General features: G+C 49.8%; 1 protein-coding gene across 3 annotated transcripts in view; it reads left to right on the plus strand.

The window, feature by feature from the left end:
* Abr (ABR activator of RhoGEF and GTPase) overlaps nt 1–12,261 on the plus strand; it is a 198,377-nt gene that overhangs the window by 91,085 nt on the left and 95,031 nt on the right. For all 3 annotated transcript variants that reach the window (XM_004857092.4, XM_004857096.4, XM_004857094.4), the window contains exon 2: nt 10,459–10,643. In XM_004857092.4, the coding sequence (XP_004857149.1) occupies nt 10,459–10,643 (185 nt within the window). The remainder of the gene's footprint in view (nt 1–10,458; nt 10,644–12,261) is intronic.

The raw sequence follows: 12,261 nt of genomic DNA on the forward strand, positions 1-12,261 counted from the left end.
TGCAAGAGCTGTGATGCAGTGCTGGCTAAGGAAGGAAAATGCCAGCAGCATGGTGCCCTGGAAGTCAGGTGACCCCAGTGCTTCTGGAAGGAAGAGTGGTCCACCATCTTGAAGGCTGCTGGGAGTGAAATGAGGACTAAGAATTTACCATGCTTTGACCTAAAAGACTCCATAGTGTCACACCTCCCCTTTGGGTGTTAAGTGGATGGTGCTTGTCTGTTGCTGCATTGAGTTCTGATCTTGTCACTCCCCAGAGAACTGGGCGGGAGGTGAGGGCTGATTCCGAGAGATGGTACATTTTTGTTTCAGCCCAGTCTTCCCTCTGTAACAGCTGGTCCAGATTATATAGCTTTTCTTTTCAAGTACATTTTGAGATAATGACATTATCATTGTAAATTTGATGGCAGCTTTTACATCAGATAAACCTACCCTACTCCTATCATCCCCAAAAGCATAATCTGGCCCAGGTGGTACCCCAAGGAGTAGAAGCTGAGTTTTGTTGCTTGGTTCCCCAACTCGGGGTCACCAAGTTTCCAGATCCACAGCTCTAGAGAAGATACGTGTCCAGCAACCTGGTCATCCTTTCTGTCCATAGGACCCTCAGTCATTCAGGCTCAGAGGACCCCTTTCCTGGCTGTGCTTTTCATAAATTCTCCCACCTCCAGTCTTTCCTTTTCATTCCCATCACTGCCACCCTTGACAACCTGTATGAGGACTATTTTCTCCACTATAAATTATCTAATGTACTTTGCTTGGCTTAATTTCTCGGAAGCCACCTTGTTAGTTTGGCTTTAGCAGTCTACTCACCAGTGCCCTGAGCAGAGCCAGTGCTGTCATGCCTGGTTCTGTATGCTCATACCCTTTGGCAAGCAAGCCTCTTCCTCCTCTATACCCCTCAACACAGGTTGTTTTTTCTACTCTTGAGTCCCTTGAGAGCAATCTTCCTGTTCTTCTTTCTGTTTATATGGCTTCTACATATGAGAATGGTTAACAGCACAGGTCTTAGCATCAGACTATCCATGTTTCTTTTGGTTTTCCACTTAGCCATTAAACCTTGGGCAAGTAACTTAACTCCCTGCACCTTCATTTCCTCAATTGTAAATGAAAATCATAATGATATTATTTGTTTCTTAAAAACATTTTTTTGGTACCAGGAATTGAACTCAGGATCCTGCACTTGCAACGCAGGTGCCGGAACCACTGAGCTAAATCCTTGGCCCTCTTAAAAACATTTTTAAATGCACCAATCTTAAACATACGTGAAATGAATATTTATATATGTCTCTTTGGAACCCAAATCAAGACATGGAACATTCCTGTTACCCCTCAAAATTCCTTCATGCCCCCTCCGGTCAACACACTTCCTCTCCACAGCCCACCTCCAGCTGTGAACTTCACCTACCATCCATTCATTTTGCCTGGTGTGTGTGTGTGTAATGGGGGTGGGCTAGGGGTAGTGGTGATGGTGGCGGTGGTGATGGGGAGTGGTGTATGTGTTTCAAACCTAGAGCCTCATGCATGCTAGGAAAGTGCTCTGCTATTGAACCACACTCTAACCCTGGCCTGTTCTTGAACTTCATACAATTGAAATCCTATGATGTGTCTTTTTTTGTGCTGGGCTTCTTTTGTTCCATATCATGTTTGTAAGATTCACCTGTCCATTCTTTTTTTTTTCCCCTGACCTGTCCATTCTTGCTGTACAGGTGAAGTGAGGTGAGCATAGCCTAGTCCCTTCACAGTCACAAATGATAGACAGTTCCTGTGCGTAGACCATGGGAGATCCTCAAAGACACAAACAGCTCTCTGAAGACTTTCAGTGCTGCTTTGGTGGGAATGATGGTCAGGTCTGGGCTTCCCTTGGTGTTTCTCCCCTCCCGCACTTTCATTAGTTCCCAGGCAGAAAATAAAGTTCTTGGGCAGGGGATTTAGCTCAGTGGTTCCGCCGCCTGCTTCGCAAGCGCAAGGTCCTGAGTTCGATCCCCGGTACCAAAAAAAAAAAAAAGAAAATAAAGTTCTCTGGAGTCAGCCTCTGTATCATCCCTGCTGGGATGGGAGGAATAACCCACAATAGAAAGTTAACTTTGTTCTGCATCTGATGGTTCTTGGAGTGCCCAGGAAGAGGTGGGAAGGGCCCCCAGGCCTTCCCTCAGCATCTGTCTGGGAGTTGGGGGTCCCAGCATGTTTTTCTTGTTGTGTCCATTGGTCATCGGTGTGGGACAGTCTCAGGGAAGCTTGTAAACATCCTGACCCCCTGCCATTTGGGCACTGCTTCTTCCCCTCTGCACCAAGCAGAGCTTTGGGTGGTAGATGAGAGGGCTGTCATTTGAGTTTGAACCTACCTCCCGCAGACCATTTCTCTGCCTTGCCCAAAAAGTCCATGTCGCCTGTCCCCATAGCTGTTCCTCTTGGCATCTGTCCTGTTACCTCTAGGACACAGGTTCCATCACAAACTTGGAATAGGCAACCCTATATTCATATGGGGTTCCTTGTCTGAGTAACTCCAAGGAGATCTATAGGTCTCAGGTTCTGCCTATAGAGGACTGTGCACTGAGAATTATCTAGAGTCAGCATTATTAAGCAGTGCTGTGGTTTGCAGGACTTGAGGTCATAGGCTGGATCAGCAGACTCCCCTGAGTCCTGCCCAGCTCTCAGCTGTGGTCACGAGGCCCTCGGTGAGGTGGCCTGTGCCCACCTCTCTAGCACTGTCACTTCACCCTCCTCTCCATGTTCCAACCATGCCTGGCTATTTATAGTCCGCTTAAGGAGCCCTGCTGTTTCATACTTTGTGCCATTGCCAAGCCTCCTCCTGTTGCTTAGAACTCTGCTCCTATACCTCACCCGCCTGTCAAGCACCCACACATCTTTCGGGAGTCAATAATATTAATAATAGCAGCTAAGATTTATTGGGTGCTTACTATGTTTTGAGTGCTTTGCATGCATTATCCTACTGGAATCCCAGTGGCCCCAAGGACCCCGTGCCTTTGTCTTCCACCTGTTCATATTAATTTGTTTCACTGTTATCTATTGCTGAGTGGCTGCCTTGTGCCAGGCACTCTTCTGGGGACACAGGAAAGTTGGTAGAATGTGAACTGGAATGTATGCCATCTGGCCTCAGAGTCCTTGCTCTTAGCCACAGTGGTCTGCTGTCTTCCAGTGTTGCTGAAGCCCTTCTGGCCATCTCCCCACTCCACTGTTACCTGCTCCCTGTTCTCTGCCTCACTGTGCCTCTGAGGTTTTGTTGCTGATTGGACTGTCTTCCTGGGCTGCAAAGATATTACTTAGAAATATGTTCATTTTAAGTAGCAGAAAACCCAGTATATAGGGTCTTATATTTCCTGCTTAACAAAAATGACATGGGCTCTTTCTACTGCAGCTCAGTAGCTCATCAGCATCAGGGAAATACATCTATTTTTTCTTGACTTTTTCCTCATGCCAGTGTTATGGCCACTGTAGCTCCAGTCATCACATTTGAGTTCAAGGCAAGAAATCCTCTTTAATCACCTTGCCAGAGGCCTTGGCATACTTTACTTGGATTTCATTGGCCAGAATGATGCCAAATGGCCACTCCTAGTTATAGGAGAAGCAGAAAACCTGGGTATCTTGTCTGGGACAGGGTCTATTGCCCTCATTTAAAAGCAAGGTAATATAAACAGGGAAGAAGGGGATGTGGATATTGGGCAGAAGATAAGCAATGTCTGCTAGTGACCTAGAGAGTAGAGACTGTATTAAATTTCTTCTAGGGCTGGGGATTTAGCTCAGTGGCACCAAGGTCATGAGTTTGATCCCTGGTACCCCCCCAAAATTTGTTTTTCTTCTAAACTCTCAGAATCTAAATGTTCTTATATTGTTTGGTGTTGTGGCCACCATGCTTTCTTCTGCCTGCATACAGACCTTTTCCCTTTTTTTAAACATAATACTGTGCATTGTTACTAACCTTTTTCATTTAACAAGATGATATACATCATTCATATAATTTTAAACAGCTGTATATTAGTCCACCTTGTAGATATACCATAATTTATTCAACCTATCCCCTATTAATTATTCATGTTGCTTTAAATATTTTATTATCAAACAGCTCTGTGATTAATAACCTTGTAATTTTATTTTATGTATATTTATAATTAACATCCTGGGCCGGGGATTTAACTCAGTGGTTTTGCTGCCTGCTGCACAAGTGCAAGGACCCAAGTTCAATCCCCGGTACCAAAAAAAAAAAAGATACCTATAATTAACATCTTAGAACATTGGCTTACATTAAGCTGTACCAACTAAATCTTTGATACCAGTTAGCAAATTAACTCTAGAAAAGCTCTGTCAATTTTAAATACCCTACAAGAGCTTCTGAGAGCCTGGCCCATGAGAGCTCTGGATATTATTATTTTTCAATTTAATTTAATTTTGTTTGCAATACTAAAAATGGAACTCAGGGCACCACACATGTGAGGCAAACACCCTACCATTGATCTTGGGTACTTAATATTATTTTTAAATCCTTGCTGATTTGATAGGAAAATTACAACAAAGAAGAAGTAGTTTGCATTTTCTTCAATTACAAGTGAGATTAACATTTTGAAAGCTGTGTATGTACTGTGGGCATTTCTAGTTCTCGTTTTAGTTTTATGTGCATGTCCTTTGCTCATTTAGAAAGTTGAGGTATGCAGTTCTTTTCCATTGTTTTGTAAAAGTGCTTTGTCTAGTTATCGTCATATGAGGAACACAGGGAAGTTCATAGGACAGGGTGCCTCTGAGCTAGATTTAAAGGCTAAGGACAGGGGTGGGGAGAGTGTTCTATGCGCTGCAGTAGCAAGTGCGGAGGTTCAGTGGAGAACACTGTGTGAGTGTTTGGGGGTTCATTTTCTAGGGCTGCCATCACAGACTACCACAAAATTGGCAACTTAAACAACAGAAATTTGTCTTCTCACAGTCTGCAGGCTGGCAGTTCCAATGAAAGCTGGTGGGGGAGAAGTCTTGCTTGCTGAAAGACTACAGGTGTCCTTGGTCTATGGCTGCATCACTTCAGGCTCTGCATCCAACTCCTCTACGTCTGTGTCTCTTCCCCATCTATTTCTCATAAGGACACATTATGATTTTAGGATCTACACAGTTAGTCTAGGATGATCTCATCTTTTGGGGGGGGCGGGTTCAGCGGGTGACCCGCACCTGAAGGCGTAGGGTAGGCGCATGCTGAGCCAGTAGCGCACGTGCAGCCCCGGACATCTAAGGGCATCACAGACCTGTTATTGGTCAATCTCAAGTGGCTGAACGCCACTTGTCCCTCTAAGAAGTTGGGGGACGCCGACTGCTGGGGGGTCACGTAACTAGTTAGCATGCCATAGTCTCATTCGTTATCAGAATTAACCAGACAAATAGCTCCCTCAACTAAGAACAGCCACGCACCACCGCCACCCACGGAATCGAGAAAGAGCTGTCTGTGTCTATGCTGGGTGAGGTTTAGGATGGTCTCATCTTAAGATCCTTAATTTGATTACATCTATCTGCAATGACCTTTTTTCCAAATAAGGTCACATCCACAGGTACAAAGGGTTAAGAGTTGGATGTATATTTCAACCCACTACAGGAACTCAGAAGTCTGATATTACAGGGCAGGAGGATATGACCCTGTAAAGTAGAGGCAGGTAGCAACCACAAATGGCCTTGGGCTGAGGAGTTTAGTTTGTACCATTGAAGTGAACGGGGAACAGAGGAGAGACCTGATCAGGTTTGCAGCCTGACTGCTGTGGGGAGAGTATTGGAACTGTAAGAGTTGGTGAGGGAAGGAAGGAAGAGGGGGAGTAGGGATATTTCAGGGTATATGACATGAGAGGCAGGAGGAAGGAGGAATCTTGAAAGACTTGTAGGTTTCATATTTGAGTTAACTTCAGGAAAAGACTGGGTCTGAGGTTCTTGAGGCTAGAGAGGTCCAGGAAATAATCAGAGATGGATCTGTAGGCCAGACTTCTCTCTGGAGTCTAAATACAGTTTGAGAGAGAAGTGAAGAGAGCCTGGGGAACACTGCTTTCCTCCCATCATTCTATCATGAAAAATATCAAACGTGGGGGAAAGTTGAAAGAATTCTACAGTGAACTTCCACTTACCTGCTACCAAGAGTCTGTAATTACCATTTTTCTACACTTGCTTCATCTCATATCCATCCATCTACCCATCCCTAGTCCATCTTTTTTTTGGTACTGGGGATCGAACTCGAGTCCTTGTGCTTGTGCAGCAGGCGGCGAAACCACTGAGTTAAATCCCTGGCCCACCATCTTATTTTTATATATTTTAGAGTAAGTTGCCAACATCATTATGCTTTGACACGTCAGCATGCATATCATTAACTAGAGTTCAATATTTAGTCAACTGCACAAATCCCAAGTGTACCACTTGATAAATTGTGCTGGATGTATCCACCTGTGTTCTCCAAATCACTGTCAAGATGCAGAACAGTTCTATAGGCTCAGAATGTTCCCCTGTGCCTGCCAAAGTCAACTCCTGTCCCCACTCCACCCCTAGAGGCAGCCACTGTTTGGAGTCCCCCCGCCCACCCCCACCCCGCAACCATAGATTAGCTTTGTCTGCTCTAGGTCTTCATGTAAGTGGAAGCAAACAGGATTTGGTCTTTTGTATCTGGCTTCTTTCATTTGGTAAAATGTCTGTGAGAGTCGTTTATCTTGTTGTTGACAGGCAGTCTATTTTAAGGATCTATGAGGAACATCAAATTTTAAATTTCCAATTAACTGATTAATTTATTTATTTAGCAATACTGGGGTTGAACCCGGGGCCTTTGCACTGAGCTACATCCCCAAAGCCCCTCCCCCACTTTTGAAAATTTGGAGACAGGGTCTCACTAAATTGCCCACTCTGGGCTCAGACTTGTGATCCTCCTGCCTCAGCCTCCCTAGTAGTTGGGATTACAGGTATGTGCCAGTGTGCCACCTTGACACCGAACCTGGCAGGGAAACCAATTTTTAAGGGGTGGGCAGAGAAAGATTTCACCAAGGAGATTGAGAAAAATAGTGAAGATAGTAATGGTAACAGTGGCAGAAGTAAGTAACAGCTGTTTAAATAGCATCAGCATTTTTTTCATTCTCATGTAATAGAAGTCCAAAGGCAGACCATCCCAGGGTGGTATGGAGGCTCCATTGTGCCATCAGCGACTCAGACTCCTAGCTTTCTGCTCAGCTACCTTCAATGCTGGCTTCTATCCTCAGGGTCCCTTCATGGTTCAGTATAGCTGCTTGAGCTCCAGCCATCCCACCAGCTTTCCAGTCTGACAACAGGAGGAACAGTGAGGACAGAGGGGAGTTCGTCTCTTTTAGTAGCCTTCCTCGTAGCCCCATACATACTCACTTAACACCTCATAGATGAAGCTTAATCACGTGATCCACACCACTAGGATAAGTAGCCTTTTGACTAGCCACTGGGCACACTGATGCTCCAGACAAAGTGAGGTATCTGTTACCAAGAGGGAAAAGGGAGTTGGTTCCCAGCAGCTTCATCTGCCTTTTTTCATGTAAGACCTGGAGGCCAAGCCAGGCTCCAGTCAGCATTCCTACGTGTGGCCTTCCTAGACCAAAGCTGGTACGTGGCAGATTTCCCTCTTCTCCAAGGCCCCTGCCTTCTCTGGATGGTTGCCTTCTCCATCTTCTCAGCATCCCAGGAGCTTCCTGGGCCCTCGGGATCCTGGGAGTGAAAGAGGAATGGTCTAGGAACACTTGTGGAGAGCGCTGTAGGCGCATTGCCCACCCTGCCCTCTGCCCTGAACCCCTTGGGTCGGGACCTTATCCTGGGGCCCCCTATCTCCCCTCTCTGGTCAGCTTCTTCTGTTGGGAGGCCGGGAAGGAGGATTTCTCTGCCATGAGATTCAGAGGGACAAGGATGACCCTTGTTGGAGACAGGTAGACAGACCTGGCAAGTGTCTCTGAGACCAGTGACCTTGTCTGTGAATTGGGGAGAGTAAGAACCGCCTCACAGAGATGGAGTTAGAGGCACATGCCATGGCAGGGCCCATGGTCATCTTTCCTCAGGTGGTGATGGGTAGCTGAGACCTTCCCAGCCTGTGTGGGTACCAGGCTGTGTGGTGCAGGGAGCCAGGCTAGCATCTCTGTTGCCCCAGTTACAAACTCTGCTCTTGAGCACACTTGGATGGTGAGGGCTCTGTTTCTGTGACCCTGCATCTCGGTCAGCATGCAGGAGAGTTGGTGTGGGCTACTGGATTCTCAGCAATTGGCCAGGCCAGGGTCCATCATGGCTCACTTCCTCCTGTTCTCATGCCAGCATTCATAAGGTGCTGGAGCCTCATGGAGGAGAGGTGGAGTTAATATGGTGCCTTGGGTCCCTCCTGTGCCTGCCCAAGTGGGCAGGTCTCCCCAGTCACCCAGGCCCTTTGCACTGCCAGACTCTGCAGAATGCTGCAGCCCTTCTTCCTCCTGCCTCTGCAAGATACCGTGGTCAGCTCACCTCCTGCGGGCCACAGACACACTCATGGCCTCCAGGGCAGTAGGCCCTGTTTCCCGGGCATGTGGCATGCGTGCATCTCCATGGCTGTGTTGTCGCTTGACCTCAAGGTTCCTCTTGTGTGGGTTGTCTTGGGTGAAAAAAATAGCCCACATTCCCTGACAGCTTAATGGGCTGTCAGCTCAGTGTCTGGAAGTGGAAGGTGGCAGGAGCAGGTGCAGGTAGCCTGGGGGAGCTCTGGGCTGCCAAAGAGCCAGATTGGACTGAGTGTGGCTGTGGCCGGGCGCCCTGGTGACCCGTTGACACCATTCTCAGGCTGCTGGCTGTCCATGGGCTGGTGTGTTGTGACAGAGGAGGAGGAGCTGGGGCCCTCCTGGAAAACTTGGCCAGTCCTAGCGAGGGCCTGACTCCAACCTCAGACCTAAGAGGAATGAAACGTTCCTCTGCTCATTCATTCATGCTGCACACATTTACCAAGAGCCTGCCACATGTCAGCCATGGGTGCTGGCCCATGGCGATGGGTGGGATGCCCAGTTCCTGCCCCAGGGGATCAGGGACTAAGGGGCAAGATGAATGAGGGCACCAGGAGGTCATGTACTGTGGGGGTGCTGAACAGGAACCCCAGGGAGGAAGTGGTGTCTGAGCAGATAAGGGGAAAGGCCCAGCCAGCCTTCTCCTTGACCCTGGGCTCAACCCCAAGATACTGGGCCTGCGCCTTCCATCTGGAAGATGCTCAGGACTATCTAACAAATGGATGTGGCTGCCGGGCAGTCCAGTGTGCAGAAGAGACCAACACTTCCCCCGAAGGTACCTTGGAGCCCAGGGGCACTGGTACCATGATCTTTGTGTCCCTACTGCATCTACTACAGTACCAGCTCATATTTTTCTCCTGAGGCTGTGCTCTTGGTCCCTGCCCAGTGATGGGTTAGAGAGGTGTTACCATCCTGTCCAGGCACAAGAAGATCCAACACCAGCCTGCTAGTAGCAGGATCGCCAAACACTACTGAGCTCTCTCCATTCCAGGGGTGGCAGTTCTGGGCTGGCTAAGGGGTAGAGGTGGGGGGCAGTTGGGAGGGTCCCTTACACTGTGCAGGAGAGACCTGCAGGTGGGATGTGATGCAGGGAACTTTGTGGCCACCCCTGTATCCCTTTCAGTGCAAAACCCTGAGGTGCTGTCCTGTCCCCAACTGGCCCAGCCTACTGGCCCCAGGAAGGGTATCTCTGTGTGGGCGTAGAGCCCCAGTGGTGCTGGCAGCATGGAGGGGGTTAATGCAGCTTGACTTCCTGTTGCCTTCCCTTCCCTCCTCCTCTGAAGGAAGTCTACATTGGAATCATAGACATAAGTGCTGGCTTTTGAGGAGTCAGCTGTTCACTGTGTCCCTGCCAGGCCTGGGCACAACCCTCTCGCCCACGTCTGCCTCCCTTGGGTTCTGTCCTGCACATGGGGCCCCATTCAGAGTGGTGAGGGCCCCCCAGGGACACTTTCTCAACCTCCCCCACCCCCAAACCTGCTCTGCCCCACCACAGAGAGATTAGCCTCAGTGTACAAATGGTACCCAAGGAGGAGGGGCTGAGGAAGTGACATCGCTTGGCCCGCCCCCACCTCTTTATTCCCTATAAAAAGCAAGATGGTGACTCAGAGAAGGACAGTTGGAAGCGTCCTGCCTCCTGCTCCCACTGTTAATTTTTAGACGTGGAATTAGGCAGGAGGCAAGGGAAACAGCAGCTTGAAATACGAGGCAGACATGCTATTAACCGGGTGGTGATAGAGGAGCATTTCCTCTGACTCCCAGCAGCCTCTGACTGAGCGAAGCCCGGTCCCTGCTGGCACTCCCAGCCCCTTCCCAGGCCCGGGTCCCTGTGCAGCCCCTGCCCCGGCAGGCGTGCATGGTGCGGCTGGGGCCATGGCAGCCGGGGGCCGCCGCCGGCGCCCACTGCGCTACCAGTCCCTGGCAGCCCTCGTGGAGGATTCTCAGTGGCCTTTCTTGTTCCTTGTCTCAGACTTCAGCTACGCGACTGACGACTACGACGCAGAGGGGCATGAGGAGCAGAAGGGGCCCCCTGAGGGCTCAGAGACCATGCCATACATCGACGAGTCGCCCACCATGTCGCCCCAGCTCAGCACCCGCAGCCAGGGTGGTGGGGACAGCATCTCCCCCACCCCACCCGAGGGGCTGGCACATGGGGTAGGTACACATCTGCTTTTCCTTCTGGGTTTGGGGAGAGGAGGTTTCTGGGGAGGGTGATGGAACAGTCTGGGATATCATGCTCTGGGCTTTGCGGGGGCCAGTGCCTGGGGGAATGTGGCTGTGTCTGTCCTCGGTGCCCTTGTCATCTCATTCTGCCCTGGGCCTCTGAGGCTCAGGCTCCTCTTCCCCCACACCTGGTGCTCCCTGCTCCCCCCTACACCTCTCTCCCTCCTCTATTGCCCTCAATATCCCTCACTTCCTCATTAGTTCTCCTTGCAGTCCCTTTCATCAGCATTATGAGGAGGGGGCTCTGGGAGGGACCAGGCTCTCCTGTCTGTCCCCAGGCTGGCCAGTGGCTGCCATGCATTGTGAGTGTCCAGATGCTGGCCCTGCAAAGCCCAGGCTGGCTGGGTGCACCCTGTGAGGTGGAACAAGCTGCGTATTTAGTGTTCCCTGAGGACCAAGGGGGTCTCCAGCCTGATCTGTTGACTCAGGAAAGGAATAAACCCTGGTGGTATCCACCTCCCCTTCTGTTGACAGAGGCGGGAGCTCGGCTCCCAAGAGATGCATTTTATAAGGAATATTAAGTATGTGCTGCTCCAAGACAGGGCAGGGGATAGGAATGTGTGGAGGGCTGCAGACCTTATAATTAATGCTGTGTGTGGTGACAGGGACAGAGTCAGTCTGGGCTCAGCTTGTGTGTGCACATCTGAGACACATGAGCCAACAAGACAGAGATTTCTCAGGGCTCTTTGTGGAGTTGAGGAGAATCAACGCCATTCCTCTTGGTGGCCTGTGTATTTGGGGATGGGTTCCAAGAGTGTCTTGTCCTGTTTGGTTCAGGCTTGACAAGGTGTGTTTTGTGGGGGTCCCACTTCTTCCCTCTCATCCCTCCCAGAGCAGTGTCATCGAGATGCTCGTTAATATGTTTCCCCTCTCAGGGACTTGCTCCCCCACTCTAGCTGGAGGCTGTCTGGACTCTACCATTCTGGAGAACCCCCTGCTCCTTCCCACCCTCTACAGGCTCTCACCCCCTCTTCACACACTGGGGTGGCTGTTATAGCCTTTGGCAACAAGGGCCTTGGCAACCAGCTTCCCACTTGGGGGAAGCCACACTGTTGCCATGGCAACAGAGGCTGAGGCAGAGCTCAGCCGCTGCCAGACAGTACAAGTTTGGGAGATGACGATGGGGGGCAGGTGGTAGGTGGAGGGGATGGGAGAGAGTGGTCATCTTCGGGTAGCCCCTTGGCCAGCATTCTGGGGTGCTGTTGCCCTGCTCTTCTCAGGAGAGCTGGTGGTTTAGAGATAGACATCTTGGATATGCAGGCACAGGAATTTTTGCACCTGATAGAGGAGAGGGTGTTCTGGGTCCTGAACTCAGGCCAACCTGTGGAGGGCAAGAATGAGTGACGCTTGCTCCCCCTCTCTGCCTTTCAGTCTCAGACCACAGCTCAGAGGCCCAGAGACTTCCCCTCTCTCCCCATCTCCTCGGCTCTTACCCCACTGTGAGCAGGTGCAAGAAGATACCTATAGAATCTGAACACAGGGTTTGCCATCTCCTGTCCCCTCTCTCCTTTCTCTCCACTCTTGGTCTTCTTTGCTTCCTTCTCCCCTA

The sequence above is a fragment of the Heterocephalus glaber genome, unplaced genomic scaffold, assembly GCF_053883595.1.
Source record: "Heterocephalus glaber isolate CG9 unplaced genomic scaffold, H.glaber_assembly_v1.0 deba00001564, whole genome shotgun sequence".
Classification (NCBI taxonomy): Eukaryota; Metazoa; Chordata; class Mammalia; order Rodentia; family Bathyergidae; genus Heterocephalus; species Heterocephalus glaber.